We start from the raw sequence: 20,364 nt of genomic DNA, 5'->3' as shown, positions 1-20,364 counted from the left end.
CTAAAGACTGGCATTACTGACTGATTGTACCAGAAAACTGAACATTTTACAAAGGACAGGCCAAACATATGAGACAAAATCAGGGATGTTTTGCCAAATGAGGGACAGTTAAGTCTCATGATAAAAAAAAAAAAAAAAAAAAAATATGTGTGTTGTAGTGTAACCACCCAGTAATCACAACAAGAAAAACATTTTGCTTAATTGAAAATTTCACATAACTCCCTGGGTGTCTTGTAATATGCAATGCTTGTCTGACATTACTGAACTGACACATTCAAATGATACTCTAGTATCAATGCATTGTAGTATGTAGTACTTGTCTGACATTACTGAACTGACACATAATAATGATACTCTAGTATCACTGCATTATAGTATGTAATGCTTGTCTGACATTACTGAACTGACACATTCAAATGAAACTCTAGTATCAATGCATTGTGGTATGTAGGACTTGTCTGACATTACTGAACTGACACATTATAATGATACTCTGGTATCAATGCATTGCAGTATGTAGTGCTTGCCTGAGATTACTGAACTGACACATTCAAATGATATTGTAATACCAATGCATTGTAGTATGTAGTGCTTGCCTGAGCTTACTGAACTGACACATACAAACGATACTCTAGTATCAATGTGTTGTAGTATGTGATGTCTGCTTGAAGTTACTCCTAAGCCTTCTGTCCTGTCAAGTTTGTTGTTCCACCCATTTCTTTTTGTACAGACTTTTAGTTTACAGTCTGTTTAATACTTCTGCAGTGTGAATACTGGATTGCATTGAGTTAAACATTAAATCAGGCACTTTTGTACTCAGAAATGGATGAATAACCCAGAAGCAAGAACACAGAGAATTTTAATGAGAAAGATAATGTCACAAATTCAGAAAGTGAAAAAAAAGGTGCTTGGAGGCCCCAGATGAAGAGAGACACCACTTCTGAAGTTATAAAGTTATAAAGGATTGTTTTTACAACTTCGGAAATGGCATCTCCTTTCATATGGTGCCTTCAAGTGCCCTTTTTTCAGTTTTAGTGGTTGCTGCTGGTTGCAGTCCTTAGGCACTTTGTTCTTTTTGTTTCTTCTTGTATTCAGAAAGTGACGTGCGGAGTACGACTGTTGTCCATGCCAGGTACAGCACTATTCAATGTGTTTCAAATGTATGTAAAAGAACAGAGAATCCAAACTAAGGGGTAAAAAGGTCACACAGATCAACCATTTAGGAAAAACTACAAGAAAGATAGTGTAATATTTTACAGCATCATTATGATTTTTAGATGAAATTATAAGCATTGAGGAAGAGTTGTCTCGAAATTTATTTTCATGGTTTCCACCAGTTTGGATTAGTTATTTTCTGTTGGTATTCATATTATTTGGAACTGTTGCTGGGTGGTGACAGTTTCTTATGAACTTAATACCTTAAACCCCCTACAGTGGAGGCTCGTAAGACATATGCAAATAAGAAGAAAAAATTGCCAGGTAAATCCGTCACTAGCCAAGGTGAAATACAGCAAGCTGGTAGCGATATTCTTAACGCAAGTTTATTGTTTTTTTAGAACAACATACGTTTTCGCTACTGTTCAACAGTAGCTTCTTCAGAGAAACAGACAAACAGAAAGCGCCAAACATTTAAACCTGCAAGCGACGTAAGTGCGTTACAACACGTCACTGCAAGTCACACATGAGCGTACTCATTCAGTAACTACAATGTGTTAGTACAACTATAAAATGCATATAAAAACAAACTTATACAACAGTATTATGTTAAAAATAATAGGGGCAATTCATTCAACAAATTGATACTTGTATAAATCATCGATTGCTAATGTAATGTGATGTATTATACTATGCCAGCTCTACTACTGCACATTTTTCAACAAAGAATCCAAGGTTAATATACAAATTTGTAAGGGCTGTCAATAGTTTTACCTAAAAATTATACCTTCCACATTATACAGTTAATATAAAATATTTTGTAAGAAGTAAATGATAATTAATGATGCCATGATGTTATTTCAAAACAAAATCAAATATAAATATTTTAAAATTCTTATGCTAGTTATAGTTATTTACATTATAAGCATTTAAAACATTATGTCACAAAAACAATTTTAAAACCACATGTTAACTAGTGGGAGAGTTTTACCTCAAAGTGCTCCTTAATTTTAATATACAATTAATGTTACAGTTTTCATTCAACCCAGGTATACTAAATGCATCTAATGTTAGTTGCCATTCTAGTTCACAAGCTTCTAAGAGGAGTGAAAAAGGACCTCCTCTAATAGTATAGGGTACATGATCTATAGCTAAAAAATGGAAGCTGTGACCAGGGTTGTTAAAAATATGTTTCGCTAAGGCGTTATCACTTTTGTTTTTCTTAATAGCATAAATGTGTTCATACAGCCTTTCACGTAATTTACCATCTGTTTTCCCTACGTAAAAGGCTGGACAACAGTCGCATATAGCTAAATAGATAATGGATTTAGTCTCACAGTTAAGTTTATAATTGATATAATATTTTTTGTTTCTAATAGAAAAGGAATTTGATGTTTTCAAATATTTACAATAGTTGCAGGAACCACAAATGAATGTCCCCTTTTGTCTTGAGGTAGTATCGATTTCTTTGTTTCTTTCAAGAAGCATTTTGAGGTTGTTACCTTTCTTGTATACTACAACAGGATTTTGTCCTAGTTTTTCTGAGAGTTGTAAGTTACTCCTGATGAAATACCAATTTTTGAAAACTATATGTCTAATCTGGTTGGAATTAGTGTTGAAAGTGGTAATAAAGCTAGTAGTAAATTGTTTAACCAATGTAATATTGAAACAATACTGATTGTCTAAGTTGTTTACAATGGGGATATCGGAGGTGGGACTAGTAAGATCACCTATAATGTTGTACATATCTTTAGGAAGTAATGGTGTGTAAATTCCAGTAGATCGTTTTAGTCCAACTTCTTGGATCATCTCATCAATAAGGGCTAAAGGATAACTACGGTTAAGAAACATATATTCAAAAGTTGACATTCTCTATAAAAAGTTGTGTCAAGGGAACACATCCTTGCTGCTCTAATGAGGCGATCTATTGGAATTAGTGTTGTCCGTATGTTGTCCTAAAAAACAATAAACTTGCATTAAGAATATCGCTACCAGCTTGCTGTATTTCACCTTGGCTAGTGACGGATTTACCTGGCAATTTTTTCTTCTTATTTGCATATGTCTCACGGGCCTCCACTGCAGGGGGTTTAAGGTATTAAGTTCATAAGAAACTGTCACCACCCAGCAACAGTTCCAAATAATATGAATACCAACAGAAAATAACTCAGAGTAATCCAAACTGGTGGAAACCATGAAAATAAATTTCGAGACAACTCTTCCTCAATGCTTATAATTTCATCTAAAAATCATAATGATGCTGGCATAGTATAATACATCATTTGTACATTTATACAAGGATCAATTTGTTGAATGAATTGCCCCTATTATTTTTAACATAATACTGTTGTATAAGTTTGTTTTTATATGCATTTTATAGTTGTACTAACACATTGTAGTTACTGAATGAGTACGCTCATGTGTGACTTGCAGTGACGTGTTGTAACGCACTTACGTCGCTTGCAGGTTTAAATGTTTGGCGCTTTCTGTTTGTCTGTTTCTCTGAAGAAGCTACTGTTGAACAGTAGCGAAAACGTATGTTGTCCTAAAAAAACAATAAACTTGCGTTAAGAATATCGCTACCAGCTTGCTGTATTTCACCTTGGCTAGTGACGGATTTACCTGGCAATTTTTTCTTCTTTGCAGTTTCGTATTTCACTGGTTTGTTGCTTGACATATGCAAATAACCCATTAAGGACATACCAGTGCTTCAGTTGTATGGCTTCTGAATGACCATGATGTTTTCTTTTACTTTTGTAAGCCTTTACTGGTATAGTGAAGCCAATAAATCCAAACTCCATTAACTGCAGACATGCCATGTTGCACCTTTTTCTGAGTTGATCAGTACAGTATATATATATATATATATATATATATATATATATATATATATATATATATATAGTTATACATACTGCAGGGACTGTCCTGTGTAACCTTTTTTATATTGGATGTCCTGTTTGAGTTGATGTCTTGGAACATTTGAGGGATATAAGAGATAAGTCCCAATATAGCCCTCTGGTCATTTATTTTTAGCAGAATCATGATTCTTATTGCGTCAAGTGTAAGTTTTTTATCATGTATGAACTTAGAGATTAACATACACAATTAAATATCTAATATATTACTGCAGTAGGAAGCATGGCATAGTTTTAGGTTTCAGACGCTTCACCTCAAAGGTCTTATAGTTTCATAGGTTCATAGGTTGGTACTAAGCTATCGGCCCTAGGGCCTATACAAGCCTAGCCATAACAATTCCCTGGCTATTTCTTCCCACACTATTTACTTCCCTGGACTCCTGTCTAGCAGGGCGACTGACGTGATCCCCTGGGTGAATTTCCTTTCTCCCATCCAATCATCAAGGTTCCTTTTGAAGAGGGCCAAAGAGGCGCTCTGCTTGACATGTATGGGCAGTCTATTCCAGAGTCTGGGGAGTCTCTGGTTCAGGAACCTATCCCTCCAGCATGTTTTGTTTATTGTGATGACAAGATTTAGATCCCTGGAGCGTGTGGCTCTGAGGGATTGGGATTTCTTTAAGTGTAGCATGTCCAACAGCTCTGGGTTTGACATGGCCTTATTTATTTACAAATTAAATGTTTACTATGAAAGTTTGTTATTGGTTTAAAAGAAGTGAAATATTTATTACAAATGTCTTTTTATTGGTTCCATTTGTTGTTCCACTCTTAATGGAAAGGTTATTAATTAAGTTGCTTATTTATTGATTGATGGATTTTTTTTATTAAAGAACCCTTTAAAGGAAAGTTTGCATAGGCAGTAGTTGTATGTATGCATTTGAAGATAGCAATAAAAGTTATGTTTTAGTTCTAATTATAAAGTGACCAAGATGTGTTTCTAGTTGATAATCCATTGGATTTGTTGGTTGTTTTGGGCTCTGGAACTGAGTTTTGTAGTGAAAATCCCCACTATCAGTTTGTTTTAAAAACTTTATTTTTATTGTATTTTACTTAGCCTTTGTGTACCAGGTTTTTCCGAATAGGTTTAGTCAAAATCTTCTTTTCAGAGAAGGTCCAGAGCAAAAATCTTCAACATAATATACATGAACAGGCATTAAGTAATATATATATTAACAATTATACATTAATTTGCCAATGAGATTACATTCATATAAAATAAAGACAGACTACTGCAGTATAAAAAATATTTATGCATTAGTAGAGTTTGAACATTGAGCATTTGAAGAGGTGTATTAGTGGATTTCTCAGATATATAATAGGTCATGCAGTAGATCACTCCTTCACAGTCTACAAGATCCTAATGTCTCTCCTAACTCCTTCTCTGTTCTTATACCATATCTTTACGCTACTGCTCAGTCTAAAATGTCATTTCTTCTTAACTCTATTTCTGCACTACTAACTCTTCTGCTATTATTTTTACAACTTAAACCAACATTTTATTTTCATGTACTATAACAGCTGATGTCATACATTGTACTATCTACATACTATTTTTATACACTTTATCTACTCATAGGCTATGTATATGTTGTTAGAATGTCTAAAATTGTCTGTAATGATATAACTCTATAGAACTGTCCAGATGTGAAGTATATCTTGTGACCTAGTTTATGTTCTGTCAACTTATTTTTGTATAGTATTCCTTGTGTCACGTGTATTGTTTTTGGACTATAATATATGTGCATTGTACTATATGTGGAGCTTTTCTCCCTGGGCCTCCACTGAAAATGGGTTCTGTAAACTCAGCCGGACCACCCCGGTAAACAAATGTCAAATAAGTAAATAAATAATGCAATTATTGCTTATAAATTCAAGGTAATTGAGGTGATAGAAGGAACTAGGTAGGATAGAAAATGCTACTATTGCAGTTAAGCAGTGGGGTACAAAGCAGGTTCACAGATGTGATATTTAGTGACATTTGATTACAGGGGAATTCTGATTGGGTCAGAGCCTATTCTCAGAGGAGGCCCACGGAGAGAAGTTTGTAAGTATTACAAAACATTTTGCTGCTGGCCAGGGTTAGGATTAGATGTTGAAGAATTCTTGGTTAGAGATGCTATACCATCTATAAAATAAGAGTTGAATTGTACTGCGGTCTCAGGCGATGAGTTACTGGGAGAGGGGTTAGGGCTGAATTTTTGTCTGGGATGCAAGATTTCTTTAGTGGCTGTCCAAATTGTTTTAGAGTCACATTTACTATTATTCTGAAAATTATTATAGTTTTTTGCAAAGCAAACGTGACATTTTCAAGCTATTGAGGTGTTTTATATTTCTGCCATTCTTTCCATGCTTTTTCTCTATCCTGCATTAGCATTCTACTCTTTTTGGATAACCAAATTGCATTATTTGTTTTTAGTCTCTTCCTTCTATGAGGCACAAGGTTGTTTATGATATTCAGGAAAGTTGTACTGAGTTCATTTACAGCATAATTTAAGGGAAGGATTTTTAAGAAATTCTAGTTACTAGATGATAAAGTAGTAATGAACATTTCTGGCTTAAACATGGAAAAGTTGTGTGTTTTATAAACATACTGTTTAAGTGGCTGTGTGAGATGTCTGATTTCATATATTTAGAAATGTAGTATATCTTTATAGGTTCTGATACTAGGATCCAGTCTAATAGAAAATGTAATGTCTTGCTGTAATGCGTGGGGCTATTAATTAATTGTGTGAAACCATATACATTCTTGCTAGATATAGGGTAGTAGTTAAGAGTGTATATCTAACCAATTGACAATCACATCACCTAGTAGTATATTTTCTTGTGAAATTGTTATGGATCTGTAATATAGGATGTATAGCAGTACTGTTGTCAGGAGTCATGTAAAGTATACTAATACATATTTATTTATAACTGCTTATTTTCAGGAAAGTAAAAGGAAGCTCTGCTGAATTAAATTTTGATATTGATTTGCTGTATGTGGTAGCTGTTGGGAAATATTAAAGCAATACCAGCCAGCACCTTTCCTCTTTATACGGTCATTATAGATTATATTATAGCCGGCTACTGTAATTTCAGAATTGCTTATGCTGGGTTTAAGCCATGCATCAGTTACAGTGAGATTATTAGGCTGTTATATGATATGGCTATCATAACGGTTGTATTAGACGTACAGTGGTGGAGGGTGGCTAATCAGAGTTGCAAAGCTATGTATATGGCTGGTTGATGCTAGTAAAACTATTTGGGTATAAGTTGTGGGGCAGATGATACAACATGAAGAGAAATAGTTTGATGATATGGTGAGCTGAAGATAACAGTGGCACTTATAACTTCTTGTTTTGCACTCATTCCCAGACCCAATGCTTACCCTCTGCAGCCTCTGACTGCTGTCCCTGGCTAACATGCTCACTCATTCCTGAATCTCCCAATTGTTCCTTTATAGGTTCCCTGGGCATGACTCCTAAGGAGTTGACCCTAACAATACTCAGTTTTTAGGAATGACGTGTGAGATTGGGAACAACCATTTTTGTTTCATTTATATTTATTTGTAAAATCCAGTTTGTGGCTGAAAAGGGTCCATGGGTTAGGCCAGTGACAGCTTAAAAATTAACTAATTAAATAAGTAAAGCACCTTTAATGTAATGATTTCTTTAAGCCATGGTAGAAATTAATATATGCCCTATTAATTTGGAGGTTAAACTTTTCTTATAAGTAAAACAGAATTTTAGATGAGTATCAGGTTTTCTCAAACAGGAGATTTGGATGAAAAATGTATTGAACCTCCAGTCTGAAGTATCCCTGACACAAAATACAGTTACCCACAAATTGCAGCATATCTGAAACACGGTGTCTGTGCCTCAATACCATATACGGTCTCACTCCCAAATATGCTGCTATGTATATATTTTAGCTGAGGTCCCCCTTCCAGTTATGCAAGCAATATAAGTTTCTTTCTCAGCAAAGATACTGTCACCTTTCTTGTCCCAAATCCTTAAGCTGGAAATCAGGCTGGCAGATGCCACATCCGTGACTTCATCTCTGTTGCCAGCTGATGCCTGCACACTAATTAATGGTCCACATTCTGTCCTTTTTCAACACTCTTTGAAGCACTTCCTGTAATTTTAGTTATCTGATGAAACATCCTCTGGCTATTTTATGTACCATCCTCAAAACATCGGTCGATGTTAAACTTTGATCAGTAGATTCTTTCGATGGAATGCTAATCACTTCATGCACTCATCAACTTGCAAAAATCAACTTTACAGAGTGTCAGTGAATCAGACTTTGGCAATATCTCTGCTGCAAATTAAACTGTGACATTATGAACCAAAAAGTGACAATTAATTCTGCAGACTAAGCACAGAAAAGGAGTGCAATTGAAAATTCTTTCTGCTTATACCTTTTCCTCAGTCATTCCCTCCCCGCCAGGCCTGCTTATCTTTCCCTGACAGGTGCTTAACTACGAAATTCAGCACGATACTTCTGGCAGAGAACAACTTACAATGTATATTGGAAATGTCTGCCTTATGAGCTTATGAGAAGCGAAACTGGTATTGAGATGGTAAACACAGGATGGAGTAAATGAATAAGATTTAGTAAATGGTTAAGGTACTTGACTGCAGTGCTTGAGACTTGGGATTGTGTTTTTTTAATCCATTTCCTGCGTGCATTAAAATTTATGCCATTTAACTTACTTACACTTGAGGTTTGCTCATAGAAATTGATAAACCTCTACACTCTCATAAGAAATTGTACCCTCTGACACTTCTTTGATTGTTGCATAATAATCTAGTGTGTGTGGTATTTTAGTACAAAGTATTAAGACTATGAGTTGCTAACAGGTGTCATCATGTAGTTCATGGTTCTATTCCCTCAGTGTCCATTTTCTTACCATGTGACTCTGAGCAAGTCACTTAATCAGGCATCACTCAAAGGTCACTCTTGCAAAAAGACATGTGCTTAATGGGTTTACTTAGTTAACATTTCATAGACAAACAGACAAATAAGGATCAACCTAGTAAATAAAATATTAAAAAGAAATGCAAGTTATAAACCAAAGAAACCCCATTGTCAGAAGATTAGCATCAGTCAATTAAAATGCATTGACCTTTCTCAGAGTCAGGTTAAGTATGATATGATATTCAGTGCATACTGTCTGTTAGTTGAAAGACATGAAGGAAAATTGACTACAAAATGAGTTACAGATGAAGCACAGTGACTGCAATAGGTAACCCAGTATCAGTGAAAAAATGCAGACATTTTGTACTGAATATCATTTAAAAAATGCAGACATTTTGTACCAGAGGTCATTTCTACTCTTTATGATTTTACGTATTCATTGAAGAACTCACTTTAATATGAATGGTTGAAGAGTTTGATTATTTTACCATCTGCAAAGCATTTTGTTGCAAGTGTTGTCTCCCTGTTTTCTGCTTTATGTTTTTTGTACTTATTCTAGTGGCATGAGCTTAACATTTTTTGTATTTTGGTGGTTTGTATTGTCATTTGATTTACTCAGTTACCAACTTAGAGGATATGAGCCATTTAAAACCATAAAGATGTAAGAGAATACTAACTTTCATCTGAAATAACTAAACTCGTTATTGCTGTGAGATAAGAAGATGAGATTCAGAGACGACTGATGCCTTATGCAGAATTACTTATTATGAGTTGGGGGGTTAATTCTGTCCTATCTGCACAGAATGGGGCTACATATACATCAGAAGTAAATGTAATGACAGGTGCCACAACAATATATATGAACTTATTCTGAAAGTATAAAATGTCAAAATGTCAAACACTAAAATATTCACAAAATATTTCAAACACTTAAAATATTGAACACTTAAAACACTGACCCTGTACGAGATCACAAAAAAGAAAATGATTTATTTTTGTCATCTTTTAACTAAAACCTGACTCCAGCATTCAGATCTAAGTAGGGTTACAGAAAGGGATTTTTTTTTAAGTTAAGGTATATATAACTTCACCCCCTGTATCATATTAGGAACGTATGCTAACCCTAACTCTAACCTTGCCCCTAACCCTAACCCTGCAGCATACCTTAAAAAATCTTTTCCATATCACTACCTCTAAACAAGACAGATTCAAACACACACACATACACACACACACACACACACACACACACACACACACACACACACACACACACACACACACATACACACACACACACACACACACACACACACTCGCAAAACTAGATTCATCTCTTTACCTAACCCTAACTTTAACTCTAATGTGTAACCACTCATACAAACATCAGATCCATCACGTTACCTAACCCCTGCTCTAATGTTGTTGTTGTTTGTCTTTCGGCTTGTCCCGGTTAGGGGTTGCCACAGTGGAACACCGGTCCACTAATGATTGGCAGTAGGTTTTTACGATGCCGTATTGCCAGCTCAACGCCCAATCTTCAACAAAGGCACGCCCAGTCACGCATGTCTTTCGGAACACCACTCAACCGCGGGGAGGACGTACAGACTCCACACAGAAGGCACCCCTGCTCTAATCCTAATCATTAAATGCTCATAGACACACACACACGCATGCACACATGGACACACTGCTAATTTAAACCTGCTTACCCATTTTGGCAAAACAGGCATTCGACAAAACAGATGTTTGATTAAACAGATATTTGCATAAAAAACATCAATTCATTTTGTTCAATAAATAAGTGTTCAACAAAGTGAATTGCACACACACACACACACACACACACACACATATATATATATATATATATATGTATATATAGATATATACAGTACATATATGATTACATCAGAAAACATTCAATATATAAAAGAGAAAAGCTAACCTAACTGAAAAAAGTACAAATGCACAAAACACTGAAACCTGAAACACTGTGAAGAGTGAATCACAAAACAGTAAGTACTTCTCTACCACTTAAAAGGACTTATATCAGTAAACCCCAACTACAAAAACCAGAACAGGCACTATCTGAATAGTAGAACTGTTGAATAAAGTGTTTTTAATAACCTAATGTATAGGGTTGAGGTTATGAGCAGGGTTAAGGTTAACATTAGGGTTAGTACACATGAGTAAGGGGGCAGAGGTTTCAAACCCCCCACACCCCCTGAATTTAGATGTGGTGGTGCTGGGGTAGAATTGTCACCTCACAGTAAGACGCTGACCAGTTCGACTCTTAGCTAGAGCATCTTCTGCGTGGAGACATGTGAGAATTGGCGTACCTTCGTTGAAAGTTGTGCGTTAGGGCTGGCAACTCAGCACGTAAAAATCAACTGCCAAACATTACCGGACTGGAGTTACGCTGTGGCGACCCCTAACCGGGAAAAGCCGAAAGACACAACATGTTGGAGTATCATTTAATTTTGAGTGATTGAGATATAGTAAGTATACATTTTCCAGTTGTTGTGAAATCTTTATTTGGTTTGTTTTTACACACAGCTTTGTATGTATAGAGAGGGGTATAGAATGTGTAAGGTGAAATATTTCATAGCACTGTGATTTGATGTTTTGAGATTGATATTGTAAGCCTAAATGAAATGTGTACTTGATGTAACACTATAAATTTGCTAATGCGTTACATATCCTAAAAGTAATAAGTTTTATAGCTCCCCATCGACAATATCTGTATCATTTATTCTTGCTATGCGAACTCATCCATAACAAGGAATGTGGAAGTGGTTTAGAAAAAAAATACTACAGTTACTTGCCAGTTCTGTTAATATTGTAAGATCCAGTATGTTGTTTTATTTCTAGGAACTACTTTCTGCAATGTGTGATTCACTAAATATAAAGGAGAAAAAATCTATTCCTTTTTTCTGTGTATGACAAGTTAATTTTCTGCATTAATTCCTGTTACATTTTTATTTTTGCTCTCCAATGATTCCTCTGAACACATTCAAAAAGAACTAAAATTTATGTGTAAATCATCACTTCTTTCATGTCATGCAGAGTTTAGTAAAGCTTACTTATCTGCCATTTTGCTGTTAATGAAAATTAAGTTTTCCTTTTCAGCCCTTTCCAGTGCAAGGAGTGAACTCTAGTACAGAAGAAGCAGGATGAAAAAATGGCAACCCACTTCTTACGACTGGGAACTAACAGCTTCCATCGGTTCACTCGCGAATCTCTTGCTGCTATTGAGAAGCGGATTGCAGAGGAGCAGGCACGGAGTGCAAAGCAGGAATATAGAGAAGAGGAAAATGAAGAAGAACTACCTCGTCCTAATATTGACCTGGAGGCAGGTAAAAAACTGCCTCGACATATGTGTGGAGAATTTCCAAAACATCTCATTGGCATCCCATTGGAGGATATTGACCCATTCTACAGCAACAAAAAGGTAGGGGTTTCACCTCACTGATGATTTTTCTTCAAGAGATTGTTGTAATGAAGAGAACTGTCCAGATTCTGATAGGTAAATGGACAGACGCTCATAGCTCAATGAATTAAGGGAAGTTAATGAACCATGTAAATGTGCTGTGGTAGCACATATTTACAGCCTTTAGAAGGTTTCTCTCATTCTTCAATAGGATACTTATTTGTGGTCTCTTTTTGGCTGGTACTTTCTGATTTTCACACTTTGCCCTTATATTATTGCTAGCACAATATCAGCCATGTGAGAGCTGAATCAAGATATGCAGTGGGCCTAGTATTTGATTCCAGATGGTATTCAATTTCCATTCAAAAAAAAGAGAAATGTGTTAAAAGTCAACATGCGATAGTAGACATGTACCATGTTAAGTAATAGACATGAACATGCAGACCATGACATACAATGGCCAGATACAATGCATACAAGTGTGCTCTAACTAAAATATTTTGCTGTAGTCAGAGTGATCTGAATCACATTGAATATACTGTAGAAAATTCCCATATGAAACTCAACACAACTGTAGAACTAGATTCTAAATGTTTCTGTATTCTGATTGCATTCTATGTGGCCCTGCAGTATATCTATTATTCAGTAGTTTTTGTTGACAGGGTTGGATCTAGTAGATTATGTTCTATTTTCAGATGAGACCTAAGATGGCAATTATAGAGAATGGGGTAGAAATTTAAGATGCATGCTGGAAAACTCCACCATTCTTCTTAGGTATAGTGATGAAAACATAGAGTAAGAGAAATGGATCAGTAGTGTAGAAGCAGAGAAAATAGCAATAACATATTTTTTCCAAATCTTTTAGGTTTCTAATACCATGACGGGAATGGACCCTATTCCTAAGTCAAAGTACGATTAAAGTTTATGAAATTAGTATTGTTTTATTCTTTGATGTCAGCCAAAAGTGCTCTTCGCAGCACCCGCAGTCTGCCCAGTAATGACTCCTCCTGCAGTTCATACAGAGTTACATATATTGGTAATGCATCTAAATAGATTTGCAGACTCTTTTTTATAAGACTAATTGCTCCTACTACTATTGGAACTATCTGGGTATCTTTTTTCCACATTGTGTTCGATTCTCCTTGCAAATCCTGATATTTTATGACTGGTACTGTCAGAAGTCAGAGATGCTTTTTTAGATGTTGAAAATGAGAGCGGGATGAAATGAATCCTTCACTGGGCAGTTATGATTCAATCATCTTAAGATCATAAAAGGTTTCTCATCCAGGAAAAAAGAGGTCATTGTTCCCCTCTACTCGACACTCATTAGACCCATTATAGAGTACAATGCCCCTTTTGGAATGTACCTCACAAGACATCTGCAGCAGCTGGAAAGGCCACAGAAGTACCTCACAGAGAGGATTACTGGCCTCAAACAAATGGCCTTCACTGACACACTTGAGGGATAGATTCCTGTCCCAGAGACTTCCTATACTCTGGAACAAGCTACCCATCCTATGTCAAGCAAAGTTCTTTATTAGCACTCTTCAAGAAAAATGTTGATGAGTGGATGGGAAATAGGAAATACACCCCGGGGATCACTTCTGTGTCCCTGCTCGACAGTGGCGCAGGAAAATAACTTTCTTGGGTGGCGTAAGCCATGGAACCTTGCTGGCTAGGCTTACATAGGCCCTTGGGACGATAGCCTAGTACTTACCTATGAACCTATGAACCTATATAAGACTACTGTGGTGGTTGTTAAAACAGAATGAGATAAATAGAGAAGTACGACTTGCTAAGGAGGACAGAGGAGACACATTGCTGGATGGAGAAGTGCCTTGTAAAGTGTTGGCTGAAGTAGTTACCGGTCGGGTTACTAGTAGAGAAGTATACAGTATTAAATAAAATCCTATAACAGCTGCTGAGAATGGCTGTACTCTCTCTCTCTAAGATACAATTAGCTTAAGACTCAAGTTACAAAAAATAAAACAAGAAAAAAGTCAAAGCTTCAAGCTGATGAAAAAGTTTTAAAAAATGCTTTTGTAGGGGGACCAAGCACCCTACACTGCTCTTGCTTAGGTATGCCCACTCTACAGTTGCACAACTGAAGCGAAAGGGGAAAAAGGAAAATATCACACACAGTGAACCACTGACGGTGAAGAAGTAGAAACCACACTAGCTGTGGGCTTCTGTGGCTAACACCCAACTGCTGCAATGAACATTAGCAAGTTAAAACCAATGAGCTGAAAACGTGCCCTTGTCATGGGCTAATGGCTAAGAAGAAATATGTGGAAAATAGATTAATGACTCTTCAGCTTTACCAGAGTTAGAAAAGTCTAGGAAAGCACATGATTCTAGAACAAGTGGTTAAATAAATGACACATACACAATAGGCACAATTTGGTATGTTTATTGCTGAAATGTGAATTAAGCTCTTCACTTCATGAGAAGATTTGTAGGGAGGCAGCTGCTAATGGATACAATCAGGTTTAGTTCTGTGAATATAAAAACTTTATTCTTTGATGTGAGCTTTGAATTTTGCAAAAAGTACGAGTGTTTCAGTTATTTTAATGCCTCCAGAGCTCTGCAGAACAGGTAGAATGCACGTCGATAGCATTTCCTTTTGGCTAGAGTAGAAATGCATTTTGATAGAGTATGCCAACATTATATTTGATTAACTGGACTTTTTAAGGGAAGATTTTAAAATCATGTTAGATAACAAAATATTTATTTTTATTATATTGCTCTTCTTTTGCATATAATAGAGTATATTTAGCTATGTTTTGAGCAATATAAATACATTTTTCAGTCTACCAAATACACACCACTTAACTGCCAAGAATTTTGCAGAATGTCCAGAAATTTGCCTCATGTATTTAGTTTGGTCCTCATATAATTTATATTTTTTGACATATTATTGAGGATTGAAGTTACTAAATAATGTTAGACATTTCAGATGTCATATCCTTCAAAACATGCATGAAAATGCAAAGCCTGTTATTCTATCAACTTCTGAAGTTTATAAGATTAATATCTGTCCCTGATTTTGGGCCTGTCATTTTTGTTTTTGTCCAGAATTCTTGTGATACAAGTTTGAAAAGTATACTGTGGAATCCCTATGCATGTTGTACTTGTTAATTTGAAGAACATATAAATATGGTACTATATGTCCTGGAAAATGTGCTGTTTCTAGTATCAGAAGGATTGGCATTTTAAAGAGCACTTCTGTACTGTATTATTTTTGCACAGCCAATCCCAATAAAGACATGAATCCCACATCCCTTTCTGACTCACACAATCCTAAAGCTTTCCTGCATTTAGAGATACCAGCAGGTGGAGGCAAGAGTTGATAATGTTGCTAATTGTCCAGCTTTGAGAAGATTTTCTCTGGCTCCAAACAGTATTCATTTGTTGAAGGCAGATGCAGTGTAATACCTGCTGCTTCAATACACGTGTTGCACCTGGCTAGAATGCAGTGCACTCCTTGTACATTTGTACTTCCATCATCCCATTTTCCAGACATCAAATGCAGACTTGCAGATGTATCTGCAGGCATTCCTACAGCATCAACCAAAGATTTCCATTTCTCTGTGGCTGTCTTAATCCGCAGATTTACATACAGCTGTTTCTGTAGCCTCAGACAATTATTACTTTTACTGAGTGGCTGTCTTTTCCAACACACAAGTTGTTAATCTCTCATGGTCCATGTGGTCCATAATCAGGGCTCCGTCTTCCTCTCCCTGTGTATCATAGAACCGCTTCAACAACAAGTATTGTTTGACATAAGGAAATTCTGGGTGGACTGTGTGACAGAAAGGAGAATATATTTCCTGAAATGTTGTTGTTGTTGTTGTGTCTTTTGGCTTTTCCCGGTTAGGATTCACCACAGCGGAACTCCGGTCCGCTAATGATTGACAGTAGATTTTTACATGCCGAGTTGCCGGCCCTGACACACAACCTTCAACGATGGTACGTCCATTCACGCATGTCTCCACACAGAAGACACTCTAGCTGAGAATCGAACAGGACAACGTCTTACTGTGAGGCGACAATGCTACCGCAGCACCACCACAATGCAGATAAATGCTAAAGAGACAAAGTTAAATTGCTAAAAGATGAGAAGCCTATTTAGGATGGAAAGTGCCAGCGATATTTGGTGCTGATGGTGAAGAGTGTGAAAAGATGAAATATACAGGTTGCAAGAAGAGATGATAAAGCAGGAAGTAATAAGGAAACTGCAGATGAAGAAAAGTGTGGCGTTTAAGCTGAAGACAGCACTGAAAGTTCTTAGTGCTTAAGAGAAGTATACTGAACCCAGGCGGGTAACGTCATAAGACAACATGAGATTGCTGAGGAGGGATTCTGAGGGGGATAAAGGAGCCTGAGAATGGAAGTATGAGGAGAAGAAGAAGAAATAAGACAAAGTAGGGGAAGAAGAAGTAGGGACAATAAAGGCAGCTAAGGGCAATGTGTATAAAGGTGTTATTTTTACACATTAAGGGAAAATGTCTTCATCTTACTGATGGATTAAAGATTGCCGAGATGTAGTAGAATTAGCATGGGATGTAGTAAATGTAAATGAAATATCTGTTAATATTACAATACCTGTGAAAAGGGAACGGGTGCTGCCCAGTTTGTATGCAGTATGTTATGAGGACAAGGAGTGAGGTGTGTAAACAAATTGACCTCTTTTTGTTTACTTGTTGAAATATATTATAAGGTAAATATGAATAGGAAAATAAAGAGGAAGGTGTGTACATTTTGGGAAATGGGTGGAATACAATGAAAGATTAAACAGTACTGATAATCATTTATTATTGCTGAAGTGTGTTTGTATTTTTTTTCCTTTTGCATTCTTTTTCACCCCAAACCAGCCTAACCATTAAGCTTGTCCCAGACACTCTGTTGACTCCTTTGTTCCCTCTCTTAGCTAAGTTTTTAACACTTCACGTAGACCTTTGAGGTCTCTTGTCTCCTCCGTCTGAAGCAGAATACCATTCTGTAATCCTATCTTTATCCAGGAGTTCAGCTGAGAGTTGAACTTTGCTGGGATGTCACATACAACAGAGTGTCTTTTTTTTTTTTAACAGCTCAAGATGCCCTCATCTTATGTCTGACTTGCTAAGTTGCTAAACTCTCATCAGTACATATGCATGCCCCTATACACATCCATAGGGTCATAGGTATATACTAGGCTAATGACCACATGCCCCTATACACATCTATAGGTTCATAGGTATATACTAGGTTAATGACCACCAGGGCCTTTATAAACCTAGCCATATAACCATATGTAATTGGGCTACCATCTACCTTGGGTGTCTGTTAGGAGGGGGTATGTTAGTTTGGAGGTGGCTAAGGGCTTTGGGGGGAGGGGCATGTTATTTTGGTAATATTTTACTTAATGCCTACCTCTGTCCATTAGAGACATGGGTCTGGAATTTATGATTTCCCCTCCAATGGTCAGGGTTCCATTTGAATAGGGTCAGGGATGAACTCTGCTTCATATGGACAGGGACCCTATTCCATAGTACAGGGATCCTTTGTATCTGTCTAGCCGGCATGTTCTGTGTATGACATAAAGCTGCCATACAAGTGCAGCTGAGAAGTATCAGGCACTTATGTCTGTTGACTTATGATGCATGCCAAGGGTGCCTATTGAATGATTTAGGACCATAATGGCAATAGAATAGCACATTTCAATGTTTGAATTTTTGGGAAATGTAAACTAAATCTTAGATTGAGATGTTTCAGTATTCCTCCTGTTTCTGTGCACCTCAGTCCTAGAGTTAAAATATATAACTAGTGGCATTGTGGGAGACAGAGTCCCCCTTCCCCCATGCTGGAGGGATGTATGGGGTAAATCCCCTCTGCACAAAAAAAAAAATATATAAAATTTGAATTGAATGAACTTTGAAATTCATTTTTTTGGCTGAAAGATAGTTTATTATTTGATGTTTTGGGGCTTGCAGGATCAGGTTTCACTTTTCTGTAAGGGAGCAACTTGCCTCATACCTCTTTTACCAGAGGATGCGGACATTGCAGTGGGCAAGACTGCCTTCCTCCTCTGCGATGGGCATTTCAGCACTAGCCACTCACTCACTCACTCACAAACTCACTCACTCGCACACTCACTCACTCACTCACTCACTCACTCACTCACTCACTCACTCACTCACTCTCCCTTGCTGAGTCTTCCAGTGTTTGGGCCCTGGTTGATCCTAGACCATGTTGGTCTCAACCAGGTCTTTATTCTTCTGGGCTAAAGAAGAGGAACTGCAGTGTGCTGGTGTCGATGGGTGACATTGTAAATTGGGTATCTGCATAATATTCCACATGTAATGAGTATTAATTGTTTTTGTAAATGTAAAGTAGGACTAGTAAGAAAGGCAGAGATTTGAGAAGCAGTTACAGATTGAGTTGAACACTGGATAAAAGCTGCTGAATTTTGTTATGCGTTATTGTAGAGCTGGATAGTGATATACTTGCTGCTGTGAAAAGGTTTTCTTTACAGCTCATCATTGGAAAAGGATAATGAAAAGTGAGTATGACCAGAATGGTTGTCTGTAGATGGAACTGGCTGATAGTATATGAAGAGTCAGCACATTGGGGAGTAACAGACACTTGCATTAATAGCATCATAGGAGGTTACTAGGCTAATGGCCCTGCTACCATTACAAGCCTAGCCAAGAGTTTATCACCAAAGAAAACCTCAGTCAGCACCTATCGTCCATGTCAGTGAGGGACAAAGGTGGAACCCCTGGGACAAATTTGTGTTTTCCCATCCACTCATCAAGGTTGTGTTTGAAGAGGGTCAGCAAGATACTCTGTTTGGCATGTATGAGAAGTCTATTCCAGAGATGGGGCAGCCTCTGGGAGACAAACCTGTCTCTCCAGCAGGTTTTGCTGATGTCACAAATTAGATTCAGGCCTTTCGAGTGGGTAATGTGAAAGGAGTTAGACTTATGGATATGGAGCATCTCAAGTAGGGCAGGGTCCAAGATTGCCTTGTAGGCCAGACACAGATCACCCCTCAGCAAGCTGTACAATTCCAAGTAGAGTGATAGTGATTTGAGCCTGTCCACATAGGACAGGGGTTGGGAGCCATGGATTCTCTTTGTAAGGTATTTCTGTGGTCTTTCCAGTTGGTGCAGATGCTTTGAGAGGTACATAGCAAATGGAGAGTTTTACTCAATTATTGGTCTAATGAGGGAGGAGTATAGAGAGGTAATAACTTCCTTTTTTATGGATGCAATCCCATTTACTTATGAGGAGAACCAAGTAAAAGGCTTTTCTGACCACTGCCACTATATGATGGTTGAATGTGAGATTTTCATCAACCTGAGTACTCAGGTCTCTTACACAGGTTGTGTGTTTAGGGGGTTACTGTTGATGTGGTAATCAGTAGGGGCCGTGTTTTTGATGAATGGTATGATGACACATTTTTTGTGTTTAGCTTGAGACCACGACTTTGGCACCAGTCATTAGTTGATGTGAGACCCTCTTGCAGTATGTTAACATCATTTGGAGAGTCAATGACAGCACTCAGCTTACAGTCATCCACAAACTTGGTCAGCCACAGGCCTTTTGTCTTTGTGTGGACTTCTGAGAAATAGATGCCAAACAGTAGGAGTCCCAGGACAGATCCCTGGTGAACCCCACTAGTGACAGGCCTGCTATCAGAGGTGGAGGCATCTATTTTGACCTTGAGGGTCCAGTCAGTGAACCAGTTGGCCACCCACCTGATTAGATAGGGATTTATGCCAAGTTGTGTTAGCTTTTCGATGATGCCAAAGTGGGGGATTGTGTCAAAGGCCTTGGCCAAGTCAAGGTAAGGTGTATGTATTGACTTTCCCTCATCCAGGGCCTTGGTGACAGTCTCAAAGAAGTCATGGTTCAACAGGCAAGATCTGCCACTGATGAATCCAAACTGGGTGGGGTCAAGTGCTTGGAGATTGCCTATGT

General features: G+C 37.3%; 1 protein-coding gene across 4 annotated transcripts in view; it reads left to right on the top strand.

Annotated features, from left to right (window-relative positions):
• LOC122798203 (sodium channel protein type 4 subunit alpha-like) overlaps window positions 1-20,364 on the top strand; it is a 2,607,519-nt gene that overhangs the window by 177,054 nt on the left and 2,410,101 nt on the right. For all 4 annotated transcript variants that reach the window (XM_044066954.1, XM_044066957.1, XM_044066953.1 and 1 more), the window contains exon 2: window positions 12,099-12,420. In XM_044066954.1, the coding sequence (XP_043922889.1) occupies window positions 12,151-12,420 (270 nt within the window). In that variant the 5' untranslated portion in view covers window positions 12,099-12,150. The remainder of the gene's footprint in view (window positions 1-12,098; window positions 12,421-20,364) is intronic.

The sequence above is a fragment of the Protopterus annectens genome, chromosome 3.part1 (assembly GCF_019279795.1).
Source record: "Protopterus annectens isolate FY-2018-M chromosome 3.part1, PAN1.0, whole genome shotgun sequence".
NCBI lineage: Eukaryota > Metazoa > Chordata > Ceratodontiformes > Protopteridae > Protopterus > Protopterus annectens.
The sequence above is the reverse complement of the archived record's forward strand: the minus strand, read 5'-3'. Positions and strand labels throughout refer to the sequence as shown.